General features: G+C 59.1%; 1 protein-coding gene across 10 annotated transcripts in view; it reads left to right on the top strand.

Moving 5' to 3' along the window:
- Positions 1-446: 446 nt before the first annotated feature.
- The window catches only part of HDAC7 (histone deacetylase 7), a 35,793-nt gene continuing 19,383 nt past the window's right edge, over positions 447-16,856 (top strand). For 2 of the 10 annotated variants that reach the window (XM_033436475.2, XM_033436474.2), the window contains exons 1-2: positions 10,838-10,996; positions 16,745-16,795. In XM_033436475.2, the coding sequence (XP_033292366.1) occupies positions 10,945-10,996; positions 16,745-16,795 (103 nt within the window). In that variant the 5' untranslated portion in view covers positions 10,838-10,944. Of the gene's footprint in view, positions 587-634; positions 1,058-1,677; positions 1,741-5,241; positions 6,387-10,836; positions 10,997-14,800; positions 15,010-16,744; positions 16,796-16,856 lie in introns of those variants that run through there. The other 8 variants (XM_049694034.1, XM_012534678.3, XM_049694036.1 and 5 more) reach the window with 8 other exon arrangements.

Genomic DNA, 16,856 nt, shown 5'->3' with positions numbered 1-16,856 from the left:
GAACATTTCTGTGATCCGCTGTAATGCACTGGGAGACACTGGGCACATTGCTGAAGTTTGACTCATAGGGACCGGGAGGGGGAAAGTAGGGGGGAGGGTGGTGGGGGGAGAGGAATGGGAGGAAGAGAGGAAGAGGAGAGGAGGGAAGGAAATCCCTTGAGAAATTTCTTTAAAAAAAGAGAACTTTCAAAATCCGCACCACCCCCACCCCCCTTTTTCTTTTAATAGGAACAGGCTGGACCCTTCGATTCCCCTCAGCTGGCGAGGTCGGGGCGGGGGGGGGGGGGAGGAGGTGGCAGAGGGGGAGGGCTGGGCAGTGATTCAAATCAGATCCTGGAACTTTCCTCAGGCAAGTCGTGCTTGGGGCGGGGGGCGGGGGTGTCTGTCTGGGACTCCTCGCCGGGACCGGGGGCTCCACGCGTGTCCCGCCGTCCCCCTGTGTAACTGTTGGCTGGTGGGCCGTACGTATGTGTGCTTGTGAGCGCGGGGGTCCTCCCCTGCAGAGTGTCTGTGTGAACGAGTCTGCCCCGGGTAAACATGGATGTGTGCTCGCGTACGTGGTGTCTGCGAGGGTGCGTGCGCTCAGGTATCTGAGTTTCCGGGAATTGTGCGCGGGTCGCTGCGCCGCGCGGCGGCCGGGGCTGGGCGGCAGCGCGGCATCCGCGGGCGGGTCGGGGCCGCGTCCCACGTTCCGGGTTCGGCGCTGCCTCCCCGCGAGCCGGCCGCGCGGGGTGTCCGCCGCCCGCCAGCCCGGGCGCCGCGCCGTGTCTGCGAGGTGGTGTGTCCCCGGGCCGCGAGCGCCGGCCCCCTCCCTCCCCTCCCCCTTGGCCCGCTCTCAGACTCAGATAAAGCATTTCCTTCCATTGTCATCCTACCCGGCCGGCCGGGCTGCCAGGGCCCTCCCCCTCCCGGCCCCCTCCCTTCCTCTCGCCGTCTCACAGTCGCTCCGCAGCCTCCGGCGACCGGGGGGATGTGAGGCCGGCGCCCCAGCCCCCCGCCCCACCATGAGCCCCCCGCTCTGAGGGCCCCGGCCCCTGGATGCACAGCCCCGGCGCTGGTGAGTACTGGGCTGTCGCCCCCCGCCCGCCCCGCCCTGCACGCGGCACCCAGCGCCGCCCGCCCGGGCTCCGGCTCGGGCTCCGGGCGGCCCCGCGGGCCCGGCCCGGCGTGCGCCCCCCCCCGCCCGTGCCCGCCCCGCCCGTCTCCGCGGGGCTCTGGCAGGCTCCCGGCCCGGGCTGGTTCCGGGGCCGGAGGGTTCGGGCCTCCAGCGGGGCGCCCACATCCGCCAGCCGCGGGGCAGCGACAGGCCCGAGGGAGGGAGTTGGAGGCCCCGGGCCGCCGGTGCGCGGGCCCGGCGTCCCATCACCCCCGTTTGCGGGGAGAACGGACCGGGGGACCCGGGAGTGAGGGACGGCTGCCGCGGCCCCGGGAGGGGGCGGTGCTCCGGAGCGGAAGGTTGGGAAGCGCAGGGCAAAGGGCAGGACCCATTGAGTTGGGGCCGGGCTCTTAGCCCCGGACATCAGCGCCCCCATCCCGCGAATCCTGGCCGGACCGTACTCCGACCCCTCCGCTGGGGAGAGTGTGATCCCTGGGAGGGAGGGTCTCTGACAGCGAGGTTTCTCTCAGCACCGCCCCCGCCCCCCACCTTTGCTCACCCATCAGGGTGAAGAGACACCTGTGCCCGAGTGAGCTGCGGAGGTGCTGGAGGGGCGCGGGAAGATGGTGACCGCAGGCTGTGTAGTGAGTGGTGGGGGACAGGATGTGTGCCCCCCAAGCCTGCGGTCTGTTGGTCCTGGGGAGTAAGAGCAGGCGGCAAATCTGGCAGCTGGGCTGGGCCCTGACGCCCAGAGTTTCTAGGCCTGTGGGCTGAGAGAGAGAGAAAGAGAGAGAGAGACCGACCTCTGGGGCTTGCAGGCCGCCCAGCTCCCCCTACCCCCATTTCCTTCCCTCCCGCTGCCCAGGCTACCCATTCGGATCTGACCTTGCCAGCCACTGGTGCTCCTCCCACCAAGTCCAGGCCATTCCCCGTCCCTGCTGGCTGTCCTGCATACCCCAGAGGCCTCCCCCTGCATCTGGACACTGGCTGTCTTGCTACTGCCCATCCCTCCCCACACCCTCATTCAACATCTGCTTGAGGCCCAGCTCTGCCTGCCAGTTTCAGTGGCCCTGCTGGGGACTCAACATCTGGATTCATCAGCCTGTTCCCTGGACTTGCACCTGGATCCACGGGAACCTTCCTAAGACCCCTGCCCAGCCACTGGGCTGAAAGCAAAGAGAATGTGACTCAGTTTCCTACCTCCCAATGGGCCACCTCGGTGGCCCATTTCTCCCCCATAGCACCCCACAGGCCAGGTCCTCCAAGGGGTTTAGCCTGCCACACACTCCTGTCCTCATACCAGCCCTCTCGGAAGCTCCTTCTCCAGCCTCTACTACACATCTCTTAGCTCCTCCTTGCTCAGCATCTCAGCCTCCCTACTCTGCTCTCTGTTCCCTCTACCCACCTGAATTAATAAGTAAGTTTCCTCCTCTGTGGAGTCACTTCTGGGGAAACTAAGGCACAAAGCAGTCTTGCTGTGTTCTTCCCAGTGAACCTGGACTGGAACCAGGTCCTGGACCTGCTGGGACTCCTCCCCTGCCTTTAGTCCCCTGATGGTTCTCATCCCTGGCTTGGCCAGGCTCACAGCTGCTTCTTGGTATAACATCTGGAATGGCCCCGGGAAGTGTTCTCCCGAGGTCTCTGTGTTCCTTAGCTTGAGCCCAGGGATGGGTGTCTCTCTGGCCACCAAGTCTTAAGCTGTGATCCTGAGGCTAAGAAGGTTGCATTCAGGTCTTGCACTGACTATTCCAAGAATCTAAACTGGTCGCTCCGCTTTTATGCTGGAGCTCAGTTTCCCCATCAGTAAAATGACCACAGAGGAGGAGATGGATCGGTGGGGGCTCTTATGCCGACCACTTCCTTCAGGAATAATGGACCCCAGCTTTCATCCTGGTCTGGGAATGAGAGTTGGAACGTTCTCTTCGTCCATCCTCTCCTCAATTCGGATATGAAGCCCTTGGAAGTGAGAAACGCATGTGTGATGGGCGTACGAGCGGGGACCCTCCTGTAGCTGCAGGCGTCCTTGCCCAAGGCCAAAGCCTGCGTAACCCCTGGCATCTCTTTGTCTTCCTTCTCCTGACCTTTCATTTTAAGAGCTAGTAATTTTGAAGTTGGCAGGGGTCTGAGAGAAGATGAGCTAATGCAAGGCCCAGGGTCACCCAGCCAGGGAATGGCAGGCTGAGCAGGGCTGGGACCAGACCTTCTAACTCTGCCCATGCCCATTCTCCTGGCCTTCTTCTCCCCTGGCCTGGCTCAGGTCCTGCCCATGCCCCCTTCACGCCTCGGCCCTGACCTGTCCTCAGTCGGCGTTGAGACTGGGGCCTGTAGTGGGGTGTGGGGTATTGCTGGAAACAGGGCCGGGGTAAGGCGTGGGAGCTGGCCTCTGTCCTCCCCAAGGCTCTGGGACTGTGCGTTTATGTGTTGGATTTGTTCACTAGATGGGGCACTTCCTCTGGGGCAGGAAGCTTTGATTTCCTGTGGTGGGGATGCTGGTAGGATTAGAAGCGGGGGACTCAGCTCTGGGCCATCCCTGATGTTGTTGTTTGGAACCAAAAGGGGCAGAGTTTCTGCATAAGGCTGCTTTCCCTCACCCAGGGGAGGCAGGAAGGAGAGCATTGGTGAGGAGGCCTAGGCTAAGGCCAGAGGAGGAGGCCAAGAAGGCAATGAGATGGGGGGTGGGCAACACAGCAGGAAGCCTGGTCAGCAGGTGACCCTACCGGGTATTGTGTTTCCCTGTGATATTTCCCCCTGTTTCTGTGGCAACCTTCCCTGGGGGACCCAGGCTTTCGAGCTGCAGGAAAATGCCCCCAGACAGCCCTTTCCTTAGAGGTCTGAGTATTAGGAGGAGTCCCTCAATCTGGCCACCTCCTTTGCCATTTTGGCGCCTAGGCCCAGGGCTTGGGAATCTAGGCAAGTGGGTTGAGCGAGCACTGGGGGTCGGGGTGGGGGGCTGGGCTGGGTGGAGGCCCTTTTGCACCTCCCCGGGGGGACGGGAAAGAGAGGGCCTGCTGGACTTTGGGGAGGGCTCTGTGCCTCCCCTCATCCCATCTCCCCACTGTCCTCCAGCAGCTCTCCCCCTTCGAAGGGGGAGCTGGACAGCATGCTGCCTGGGGCAAGGGGTGGGGGGTGGCAGAGGCGGGAGGGATGTTTTCATCAGCAGAGCATAGCTCCTTTGGTCCTGGACCAGTTCCCAGAGGCAAAATAAATTCAGGATAGTGTCTGTTTAGTGTGGGTCAGCATGTGATGGGTGTGTGTGCACACTGGGTATGTGGTGGTGGGACTGCATGTGTGCCCCTGGGCTGTGTATGTAGAGGTGGCGATCCACGTGGTGGTTCTCTGTTGGGTGTCTGGGGAACACGCACACGTGTAGTGCAGATGTGTATCGTCTGTAGAGCTGTGCACCGTTGCAATTCGTGGCTCTGCGTGGGGTGTGTGGACACGTTTTGGGGGGACGTATGCCTGTGCAGGAGTGGCTTTTTTTTTTTTTTTTTTTTTGCGGTACGCGGGCCTCTCACTGTCGTGGCCTCTCCCGTTGCGGAGCACAGGCTCCGGACGCGCAGGCTCAGAGGCCGTGGCTCACGGGCCCAGCCGCTCCGCGGCATGTGGGATCTTCCCGGACCGGGGCACGAACCCGCGTCCCCTGCATCGGCAGGCGGACTCTCAACCACTGCGCCACCAGGGGAGCCCAGGAGTGGCTTTTTTAATGGAAGCCCAGGTGTCTGCTGGAAAGCATTTTCATCCCTCCTCAAATGCCGGTTCCCGGAGCATTTCCTTTAGAGTCACCTGGGAATGTATTAAAACTAAAGATCTTCAGGCCCCATTTCAGATAGACTCAGAGCCCGCAGGGGTTGGGCCCAGGAATCTGGAGTTTGACATGCGCTTCAGTGAGCTGGTGCAAAGCCGTGTTTGAGGACCGCCAATCTCTTCATATTTTCTTTTGAGGAAACTGAGACCCACAGAAGGTATGTGGTTTGTCCAAGGACACAGGGATATTAAGAGGAAGAACCAGGACAAAATTCAAGCCTTTCAAGACCAGTCCAGGACCCACCCATGCGTCCCCTGCGGTGTACATGTCCACACTCAGCGTGATGCCGTGGACCACATGGGACTGGTGCGGATGCTCAGTGGGCCTTGACCTTTTCCCTGGGGTCCCGGGCTTCCCGACCTTGCTCTTCCTGTTATATCCTGCTTCCTCCTCCCTGGGGAAATCCTGGAACTGTTGCTCGTCAGTCCTAAAAGTGAGGTTGGCAACCAGAAGGCCCCCTTTACTGAGCCAGGCATTCAGCTGTTTAGTTACTCACTGGATGCTTACTGAGCCTTGCTGGGTGCCAGGTCCCAGGCACAGATACACAGTGAACACAGAGGCAGGGCATCTGCCCTCAGGGAACTTCCACTCTAGTGGAGGAGACAGTAAGACAAGTAGGCAAGTAAAGAAATGAGTATATACACCTAGTTACCCATTGCGCTAAACCCTAAGAAGGAAATGAACCAGGTGCAGCGATAGAGAATAACAAGGTGGCACTAACTTAGACAGGGCGGCCAGGGGAGGCCTGCTTGAGAAGTGACATCTATGCCTGCTCTCACCCCCCCAGACTAGAAGTGAGCCCTCAGAGCTTCTGAGCCATTCTTGGCAACCGCCTGGGTCCAGGTGAGAGACCTGGGCTGAGTGCTGGCAGGGGACTGGAGCGCAATCTCCAGCCTTTTGCCTGGCAGGGAACAGCAGGGTCTCGGCTGCTCGAGCCATCCCCAGAGGCTGGCAGAAGGGGCGAGGAGGAGGGAGAGCTGGACAGGGCTGGACCCAGCCTGCTTCGGCGCCTGGGGGAGCAGCCTCTTCCCCGTCGTGGGGCCGAGTCCAGGGCCCTGTCGACATGTCAGGGGTTGGGAAGGCGGCAGCCTCTCTCAAGTGCCAGCCCATTCCTGACCCTCCTGCCTCACCTTCCTCCCACCTCGTTCCCTTCCTCCCATCTCCCCACCCTACAACTCCAGTGCCAAGTCCCTCCTCTCTTGGTCTAGCCTGGCTGCCTCTGTGGCCACTGGGATTTATTTACCTGGCTCAGGAATCACCCGGCGGGGGGGGGCGGCGGGGGTCAAGGCTTAGAGAGGAGCTGGGCCCTGGAAGAGAGGACACACCAGAAAGAAGGGCTGGGGCAGGGGCCAGCGAGGACAGGGCAAAGGGAGGGCCGAGGCTGGCCGAGCGGGGGGCCGGGGCAGGAGAGAGGGAGCAGAGGAGATCTTTGGCTGGGCGCTCCAGAGCTGCTCCTGGGCCCTTGGAATCTGCTCCTCAAACTGGGTGAGCCTCTGAGCGGGGGGCTTGGGAGGTGTTGGGTGGGGGCAGCAGATGACAGCTAGAAGGCAGTGCCCCCCCCCCCCGGTCCCTTGGCAGCCCCACCTCTTCACCCCCGTCTCAGGAGGTTCACTTTCACATCAGCAAGCAGCCTTGAGACCCTCTCACCTCCGGGCTCTTCTCGTGGTAGCTCTTCCCTGGGGCCCCAGAGCTGGCGGCTGCAGGATGGTCGGGCCCTTTGCTCAGAGAGCTGAATATCAGAGGAGCCCTCACGTGAGAGAAGAGGCCCCGTCAGGCCTCCCACCCTCCAACCCGCTGCCTGGAGTCTTTCAACCCTGGCCTCCTTTAGGCTGCTGGGTGCAGTCACCCCCTGGACTCCTGTGTCTCCCAGGCCTTCTGCCCAGGATGGGGAGGGGACATCCCATGAGGAGGGCCCTGGGCTAAACTCTCCGTCCCCACCCCTTCACCAGCCACTTCCTTTTTTCCCCATGTTGCCTGCAGGGATTGGAAACCCTGGTGGGCAGAGACCCTGGGCTTTCAGGGCGAGCCTGGTGCCCTGGAGGGAATGAGGGGGACCCCATCTCTCTTCGGGAGTCCAGCTCAGCTCTCTTGCACCCCGAGGAGGCCAGCTCTGGCTCCTGCAGCGGCCCCCCACCCCAGCCCTGGAAGTCCCATTCCTCCCTCCCCCGCTGCCAGGATGACAGGGAGAAGCGGGGCAGGCGGGGAGCCACAGGTTCGGAAAGCGTCGGGGTGGGGGAATTCGGCGACGGGCCGTAACTGTCTTGTTTTGCTCGCCCCACAAACCTGCACGGGCATCCGCTGCGCCCTCCTGGGCGTTCAGGTTGTGGAACTGCTCTCAGAATGACGGGCTGGTAGCACCCGGTTGGGGCAGGGGGTGGGGGTGGGGTGAAGGGGGGAGCCCCAGGCCAGGGGGAGCTGGAGGGTTAAAAATAGCAACAGCCGGGTTTCGGTTAGCAAATGTGGAGGCGGGGAGCTGGAGGCGGGGCAGGCGGCAGGCCGTGTTTGCCCGCAGCTCAGGGCTGTGTTTCCCCTGGGTCCCAGGAGTGAGTCACGGTGGAGTCGGTGGAGTCGCTGATGAGGTGCTGGCACAGCACCCCACCCCACCGGGCGAGGGGCTGGGCGCAGGCTTCATCTCCGGGGTGCTAGAGGCTGTGCATCTCCCTTCCAGGCCTTCAGAGCCATCTTGAGAGTTGGGCCAAGGAGATTGTGTGATAGAGGGGAAGAAGCTTGCCGTTCTCATACCAAAGACCTGGGTTTGAATCCCAGCTGAATGGCTCTGGGACCTCGTGCGAGGCTGCCACGGGCTCTGAGACTTGATTTCCTGGTCTTTCGTGTGGGGATTTGCTCACATGCGCGTGTTAACTCCCGGTGGATTCTAATGCACCCTACAGATGTGAACGGTCACCCTCGACTCTCCTGTGCCCATTGCAGAGCTTGGCAGAAGGGCCTTCCGAGTGAGGACACAGAGGGAGGAATGTGGCAGTGTCCCCGTTTCTCCTGCAAACCACTGAGTGTAACCTTGGGCGCATGGCTCTCTGTGCCTCAGTTTCTCCATCTCTGTAATATGAAAATAATCATAGTTTCAAGCTCCTGGAGTTGTTCTCAAGATTAAAGTAAGTAAGGTTAGCACCGTGTCTGGTATGAAGTCAGTACACACAGAATATTATCACTGTTATTGATGTTATTGTTCATATTTTTGAAGGTCAGGGATAGGGAATGTTAAAGACATGAAGAACAGAAACTGGGCTCGGCCCCAGTTCACAGGAAAAACCAGGCCAAATTCACTGTTCCAGATTCCTCCACCCATAAGGGCCTGGAACGGCAGGAGTCTATAGCCAGAAGTCGCAGGGTGGACCCCTTCTCTCTTTCACTCCCCCACCCCTGGCCTCTCTCAGTGAGGCAGGATGCGGGGGAACCTGAGGGCCTCGCTGCCAGCTGGCCCCGGGGAGGGTCTGGGATGGGACTGGCCCTGATGGCCCTGCTGTGGAGTAAGTACCTTGCCAGCATCTGTTGGGGTGACCTTTATTTTAGCCCCCTCCCTGGCAGCTTTTAAGAGGAGCGTGAGGCAGAGGAGGGATGAGAAGGTCAGTGATGTCAGCAGTCTGTATTCCCAGCACAGTGGCCCTGGAAGAGGCAGCAGGCATTTCTTTCAGGAAATGATCATTATTCAGCCTACAGGCATCCATTAAGTCAGTCCTGACTTTGTGCCCAGGCCTGTGCTAGGCCCTCTGTGTGATTTGGGAGAAGCGGAGGATGCTGAGCTGTAGATAATGCGGAACTCCAGAGGATATGGGGTCCAAGAATATAATACGTGGAATCAGTGAAAGCCCTACGTCCCAGTTCTCACGGGAACCAGAGGTCGCATCCTGACTTTGCCGCCCGTTGGCAGTGCCGTCTTGATATCGTGTGGGTGCACATACACACATCAGTTCTGTTTTATTATTCCAGAGGCAGTTCCTGTGCATCGTAGGCAATCAGACAACACAGAGGAGCAAAAATGAAAGAATAAGAAACATCCCGATCCCAGCAGTGGGAGATCACTGCCACGGTACCTCAGTGTACACCTTCCCATCTCCTGACATGCCTTTATACACCGTGCTTCTTACCAAAACGAGACCATACCACGTATGCCATTCTTTTCAGTCAGTGATCTCCACCTTCCAGTGCAGTAAATTTTCATCTCATCGCATTCGCAGTTGGCTAGAAATTGTCCTTCACAGCTGGTTTGTCCAAATCTGTACCCAGGACTGTGCATCTGGCTTTTGAATTCCCTGAAAGCTGTGTTAAGCACCCTGGCTGGATCTGTGGTCTGGAAAAACCCCAGCTGAGTGAGTCTCAAGGGCAGCCCTGGCCACAAAAGGGAATCGTGTCACCTGGAGAATCTGCCCGACAGAGTTCTGCCATCTTCCAAAAATAACAGGCAAAATGAGTGGGATTCTGGGGCATCACGGGGATGGGGATCTGGTATTCACTGTCATGAATATTAATGTGGCATCCCTGTGAGTGCCAGCATTCATAGCTTGTTGCTATTCACGGACTCATATCCGTGATGCCCCAGGCCATGGAGCAGGCCGGGGTCTCGCTGTGGCCTCTCTCCCTGCCCCAGGTCCAAGGGTGCTGATGGCTGTTTGGTGTTGCTCCTAGTTCCCGGGAGCCTGCCCTGAAGATGGGTGCTCCCTTCTGCACTTGTGGGCACCTCCATCCTTGCCCGCGGCCTGCCCGGGTGTGTGAGGCCTGGGCAAGAGAGGGAGAGAGAAAGAGAGAGAGAGAGAGCGCGTGCACCCATCCCCTCCCTGGGGGATTCGGTTCACTCCCAAGTAGCCGCTCTGTGGGGGTCTTGCTCTGGTTATGCAACGTGCATTTTAGACAGGGCTTGACAGTTTCCAGAGGGCTTTCACACAGCATTGATGCTCCCTGGCACCTGGGGGTTTGCTTGTTTAGTTATACCCTGCTGGGGGCAGCTTACAGGAAATGATAAAATGGTAATATGTACATTTAAAAAGCAGGGAAAACGTAAGATGAAAAAGGAAGCGAGGATGGGGTCGTAAGATGAAAAAGGAAGTGAGGATGGGGTCGGGGAGTGCCTCCTGGACATGAAGAAGCATGTGAGGGACACGGGCAGAGATGATTCAGTTTTTATTTTTGTTGTTGTTTTCTGGATGGAGTACCGGCACTGTGAGAACATGTGAGTCACGCCCAGGCCTTCAGATGTTGGGACCGCACTGTGTCCTGTGTGACCCCTTGGTGGCCTTACCTCACCTCGGTGGGTGGGACTAGCTGTAAACACCAGTGTAGTGATTATAGCTTAGGTTCTGGAGTCCCAGAAGCCCCACTTACCACCTGTGTGACCTCGGCAAGTTTCTTAACCTCTCTGAGCCTCAGTTTCCTTCCTTTGTAACGTGAGGATGGTAGCAGTATCGACCTCATAGGGTGGTTGTGAGGACCAAAGGAGATAGTACAAGTCAGACACTCAGCACAGTAACCAGCACCCAGTAAGCATTCAGCACGTGGTTGTTGATCATACTAATACTACTAGTTACTGCTAATAATAAAATAATAACGATGGACATTAATATCATAGCTTAAGCTTTTCCCTGGCAGTCTCGGGAGTGGGCTGAGTGGCCTCGTGGGTGGCACAGGTGAGGGGAGCCAGGAAGGCACATCTGGGAGAGGCAGAACCGGCGGGAGGCAGAGGTGGGGTGCGCAGGGAAGCAGGGTCTCCAGAAGCTGAGGGATCAGTGAGGGTGAGGGCATGAACAGGAGACCTCAAAGGGGAGAAAGGAGCGGCTCCGAGACAGCCCCGGGGCGGTGACTGTGCTTCCTGTTGGGGCAAGCGCTGGCCCTTGAGAAAGACTGGCTGGGGCTGGCGGGCGGCTAAGAGGGAGCAGCTGGTCTAAGTGGGGCACCAGGGGGTGGGGGAGGGGGAGAGACAAAGGCAGAAGCTGATAGAAACTCGACTCTTCTCCCCGTGTTACAGATGGGGGCCCCATCTTGACTGCTCGGGCTGTTTTGCTTATGATAGGAAAGATGGTGGTTAGACATCATGCTGAACTTCCTGTTTCAGGGATTGGTGCTCCGGGAACAGGGGAGTGAGGGTAAGTGGGAACTGGGGTTTTTGAGGCCTTTCGGGACCCGGGAAACCCTAGGGCAGGCTGGACCAGGGGTCTGGGCGTGGGACTGGAGGAACCTGCCTGCTCAGGGATGTTGCACGCCCTGGGCCCCTGAGCAAGTGGCTCTGCCCACCCTTTCCCACCTTCACAGAGGGCAGCCAGGGAAGGCTGAGTGGTGGTCCGAGAGGCCCCGGGAGCTGGGCGGGCCGGGCTTGGAGGGACTTCTGGTTTTCTTTGACAGAGGGCAGGGAGGCTCTCCAGGGAGCGCCAGTCCCAGGAACTGCCAGCCGCTCACAACTCAGAACGGCCCAGCTCCCCCTGCCATCTGTGAGGAGAGGCCACAAAATGGAATGGACTTGGGGCAGGGACAAGGAGCCAGGGAGGACGCTTTCCCACCCCCAGGGAGCGCAAGCTGCCGCTGCCATGGTTACGTCTGCTTCCTGTTTGATTCATCTCAAACAGCAGAAAGGGGGGTGCCGGCTCCCAGCTCGGGCCGCCGCTGCGTGGGGCTGTTTACAACTGCCCCATGTGGGATTCCCAGAAAGAGACTCCAAACCGGACATCCTGCGGCTGCAAAATACCCAGGTGTCAAGAGCTAAAAATAGCTGCCCCAGGGCCCCAGGCGCGGGGAAAGGGGCATGCTGGCTGCGGAGGCGGAGGGCCGGCCTTGCGGCCCTCACGTCCAGCCTCCCGCCTGGCGCACAGCTGCTGAGCCTGCAGAGCGGCGGCCCCCTGCCTCGGCCTGACTGGAGGCCTTTGTCTGGGCAGGTCCACATCCCGGGCCGCTCACCTGGGAGCCGAGCCTCTGCCCGCCCCGCCCGCCCTCCCAGCGGAGCGTGCTTTGAGAAAGCCTCAGAGGGACTCGGGAGCAACTAAAGAAGGGACAGGGCAGGGCACCCGACCGCCTGGAAGATGAAGCCGGTGCTCTTCCAAGGTCGCCGGCTCCTGTCCCCACGTACAGTACGAAATCATTTCTTAGAATCTGCAGAGTCAACAGTTGCTATCTATAAGTGATTTGGGGGCGCTTGTCTTCACGGGGGCCCAAAGGTGGAACAGGCAGCTTCTGCCCTCTAACCTGCAGCAGGGCTGGAGTTGGCCGCCGGCTCGGGTCTCTGGGGGGCTATGGGATTTTTGGATCTTTCCCTGTGCCCTGCCGGGTCGTGCATTTGCTGTCCCCCCGCTGGCCTGTGGCAGTGGAAGTGCTGGGGAGCAGCAGCGGAGAGCATTGCTTGAGAACATGGATTCTGGAGCCCAGTTGCCTGGCTCGAGTCCCGGCTCAGCCACTCCCATGTTCTGTGCCTTCAGACAAGTTATTTAATGCTGCTGGGCCTCAGTTGACTAGTCTATATAATGGGGATAAAAACAGGAACCACCTCATAGGTTTGTCATGAGGGTTAGGCGAATTAGCAAACGTAGGCCACCTAGAACAACTCCCGGCACATAGTAAAGTGTTAGTTTACAAAAGTTCAGAGGGCGGAGAAAGAGGAGAGCCTGTGGTTGGGAGAGTCGGGATAAGAGGTGGGACCGGGACTACATCTGGGAGACAGTGGACTGTGGCAGACGAGGGGAGGACACAGGTGGTATCAGACACCGAAATGCTTGTGCCAGAGGGAGGCTGCAGACTAGCCTGGGAGCAAGCAGTGTGAATCCCGACCACTGTGGGAGTGCTCCCTGTTTCACACACAGCACTGCTCCCTGTTTCACACACAGCATGTGCTCCCTGTTTCACACACAGCACTGCTCATCTCACACGGCCTCTTCCCCGTCCATATTCTTTATCCTCTTATTTCAGAGGCATAGCCAAGGCTTGCCCAGGCTGCGACGTGTCCCTGGCTCTCCCTGCCGGTCACTGAGGGAGTCAGAGTTTGAACCCAGGTCCATCTGACCTCACAGCCAATGACCTCTGTTCTGTGGACCCTCACTTCTGTCACTTCATGGGGCAGGAGTTTCCAGCCAGCGAGCAGCCCACTGGGCTCTGGATAAATCTGAGTAATAAGCAGCTTGGTGCCAAGATAATGAGCAATAGAATTAATAACGAGCAGAGAATTTCTGGAAGGGGAACACAAGAAACTGTTAAAAGGGGTTGAGTTTAGGGAAGGTCTAGGGAGTTGGATGAGTGAGAAACTTCTGGTTTCATACTTTCAGGGGCTCTTTGAATTACTGTCGCGTCTGCAAGTAGTATACTTTTCAATTAAAAAAACACCACCTATGGGCTGTACCTTAAACTCCTTAAAGTGAGAGCCAGGTTTTATTCACTTTTCCATCCCTGCAAGGCCTGGACCAGGGCTTCCCTGGTGGCGCAGTGGTTGAGAGTCCGCCTGCTGATGCAGGGGACACGGGTTCGTGCCCCGGTCCGGGAAGATCCCACATGCCGCGGAGCCTGCGCTCCGCAACGGGAGAGGCCACAACAGTGAGAGGCCTGTGTACCACACACACACACACACACAAAAAAGACCTGGACCAGTGACCTCACACAGAGGTACTTAGTACCTGCTTTTGGGATCCACTTCTTGGGTTTCCCCCTGCACTGGTCTGGTCTGGCCTGGCTGTACCACTGACCTGCTGGGTGACCATGACATAGCCCCTTGCCCTCTTTCTTTCCCTCTCTGGGAAGTGAGAGTGTTGACCTGCACAATCTCTAAAGCCCCATCAGGTCCTAATGTACACTGCACAGTCCTCACTCAGTGTCAGAGAGTCAGGCAACCATGATGTTCTCTCTTCTGTTTATTTATTCTTGGACCTTCCTGAAGCCATTTCACCCCCAGCTTTGTCTTCTTTGCCAGCCCCCCGCGAAGTCAAACTTCGTCTGCCCATGTCAGGGGAAGCAGACCCGAGCTGAGGAGGGCAGTGGGGTGGTGGAGGGAGTCCGCCCTGGACCCAGGGCTTGGCCTCTTGCTCCTGCCTGTTTTCCTCTGCCTGCAGGGCCTGGGTCTGCCTGCTTCTCCTTTTTCAGCTCCTCAGGAGACCAGGGAGGGGGACACAGCCTCGACAAAGACATCAGAGGCGTCAGGAGGGGGCTTGTGGGTGGCGTTGCTCCTGGGGAAGCCCTCCCCTGATGCAGGGCTGGCAGCACCGGGAGAGCAGGCGGTCAGGCCAGGCTCGGGTTTCCAGTCGCATCTGCTGGGCAGGTGAGGGCCTGGGGCAACAAGGGAGGAGTGGGAGGCCAGCTTGTGCTTAGGGGACAGAAGAGTGGCGTTTGTGTCTGCCCTGGAGGTTGCTGAGGGCCGGGGTGGACCCATTAGGGTGGGATTTCTGGGTAAGATCAGGTGTCTGGTTGGGGAAGGTGACTTGATAGGAACCGCAGCACGAGGTAAACTGCCTCTTCAGCCTGACCAGAGTTGCTTCCAAAGAAGGTAGAAACAGGGGGGTGGCCAGGATTCCAGAAATGAGAGCTCTCCACCCAGGTCCGGAGCTGTGTGGAGAAGGGTCCAGCCCTACGCAGTGTTTTCTGTCCCTCGGGTCCATTCACTCCTGATTTTATTTCAGTCTGACCCCAAATTAATGGTAACGGCGCTCTGAGAGGGGCTGATGAGAAGAGGGGTCCCCAGATTCATCCCCAAGCCTGGGATGCAGCCACTGACTGGGTGCCTTTAGATACTCTCCTCTCTCTGGTACACAGGAGAGCTGTCCCCCAGATCTTATCTGTGTTGCTCTGGGCTCTTCTGAATCCAAAGGCTCTCACAAACCTAGGGGGTTGGAGGAGAAGCAGAACTTTTTCGAGGCATTGCTTTTAGAAGCTGCCCCTGTCGGCAACACACACACACACACGCACACGCACACGCACACGCACACGCACACACACACACACACACACAGCTTTTCTGAACAGAGTTTATATCATCATAGATCATCATCACAGAACATCCCTTTTGGGCCCCGTAACAAACACGACAGAGTTCAGGGCCATTAGCTTTTGTCCTATCCACAGGGTGCACGGTGTCCGGAACCCATGGTTACCAGGGGAGCTGGGCACAGAGAAGCTGGCTGTGCTCCCACGCGTGAGTGTTGCTGGCCAGCCCTCAGGCAGGGACCGAGGGAGCTAGGGGAGAATTCCCAGGAGGTAGGGACTGGAGGCCAAGGACTCCAGGCCAGACACGGTCTCCGGGACTGCACCCGGAAGTCCAGTTCAGAAACCTCTCTTGGAGGACCAGGTCCCGCAGAAGAAAGGGGAGGTCCTAAGAGAGTCCAGGGTAGGGGGCTACCACATCCTGGGGAGGGGAGGAGGCTGCCTCCCATACTCCTGTTCCTTGAGGCTCACAAACCCTGAGAAATACGCATGCCGTGTGCTAGGCAGGGGGCCATTGTGTTCAAGTCGCCAGTTCCTAACAGAGCATGCCAGGTGCCCAGCAAGGTGTTAGGAGCAGATGGGCATGGCTTAGCCGTGACACCGCAGAGACCTGGATTAATGGAGTGTCGAGGTGGGGGGCACAGAGTGGGTGCTGTGGATGGTAAGGGGGCTGTGGTCAGGGTGAGCTTCATGAGGAGATGGCCTCGTGCTGGACTTCAAAGAACGGGCAGTATTTGAACAGGTGGAGCGGCATTTCCCTACCAAATGTCGACATCCGAAGCGCAGGCCACTAGTGTCTGAGGGCAGTTGGTGGGAGTCTGTGCCCAGAGTTGCCGCCTCCCCCAGAGGCTCCTGCCTGCAGGGAATTCTCCTTTTCCAGCTTCTGGAAGAGGACTGGGGCTGCCCCTTAGGCAGTAGTGCAGCGCCCGTCAGTTGTCCTTCAGAAGATGCCCCTTCTGCCCGAGGAGGGCTTCTACCACATCCGCCTCCAGGAGGCCTCCAGGCTCCAGGTTCCATCCCCTTGGCCCTGAGCTGGGACAGCAGGAGGGAAAGGTGGCCTCAGGACTCAGCTCTGTCTTTCCCCACCCCAGCCAGTCCCTGGGATCCCCGGGCCTCTCGGCTGCCGACAGCACCGGCCCTACCGTGGGGTTCCATGGGTTCTGAACGGAATGGAGGGCCCTGGGCTGAGCCTAGGAGCCTGGGAGAGGTGACCATTTCCAGAAGGAAAGACTTCTTTTTGAGGTCATCCACGAAAAAGGCTGAGTGGTTCTCTTCTCGGGGGGCACAGAGGCTGCAGGACCCAGGATGGGGCAGGAGGAGGAAAGGGGTTCCTACCGTGGGGCCCTCGAGCTATGCATTCCAGACCTGCCACTTCACAGCTCCCACCAGATCTGACTTGACCTCCAGGCCACGACCCGGTCCCTCCCACACTGTGGAAGCCTCAGAGGGGGCCCCAGTTCCCCTTCCAGGCCTGCTCTCCCTTTCTCCCCGTCTCCCTCCTGGCATCCTTAGTGCAGTCTTAGCAGCTGTGCTCTCCCACCTCACCTCCCAGCCCTCTTCTCCCCCTTCGGGCTAGGGGAGCCTGGTTTGGCTGCCCAAGGAAGATTGTATCTGAGCACATCAGGGAGGGCTGAGGGCACCGTTGCGTAAACCAGGGCCTCCTGAGTTTCTTGCTGTGGACTGAGCTCTGGCGGAGCAAGATACCTGAGCCGCTTGAAAGATCAGATGAGGAAGATGGAACTGGGGATCGCTCTCAGGCGGCACGGGAGTCCGAGGAAAGGAATGGGGTGGGGTCTTGTCTTTTCCCTTAGCTTCTGGTGGAGGTGCCCTTGGGCTGGAGTGGGGCCTCCTGGACCAGCAGGCGGCCTGCCTGGCTTGGCCCTCTCTCTTCCTCCTCCCCTGCCCCTCCCGGCAGCCGCCTCACTCCATCTCTCTTCTCTCTACAGATGGGACCCAGGTGAGCCCGGGTGCCCACTGCCCCAGTCCCCCTGGCACAGGTAAGAGTGGGCCTGAGGGAGAGTGTGGTGGGGAGTGGAAGATGCGCTGGAAAGGACAGAA

This window comes from Orcinus orca, chromosome 11, assembly GCF_937001465.1.
Source record: "Orcinus orca chromosome 11, mOrcOrc1.1, whole genome shotgun sequence".
Lineage (NCBI taxonomy): Eukaryota > Metazoa > Chordata > Mammalia > Artiodactyla > Delphinidae > Orcinus > Orcinus orca.
Note: the sequence above shows the minus strand (reverse complement) of the source record. Positions and strands in the feature narration are given on the sequence as shown.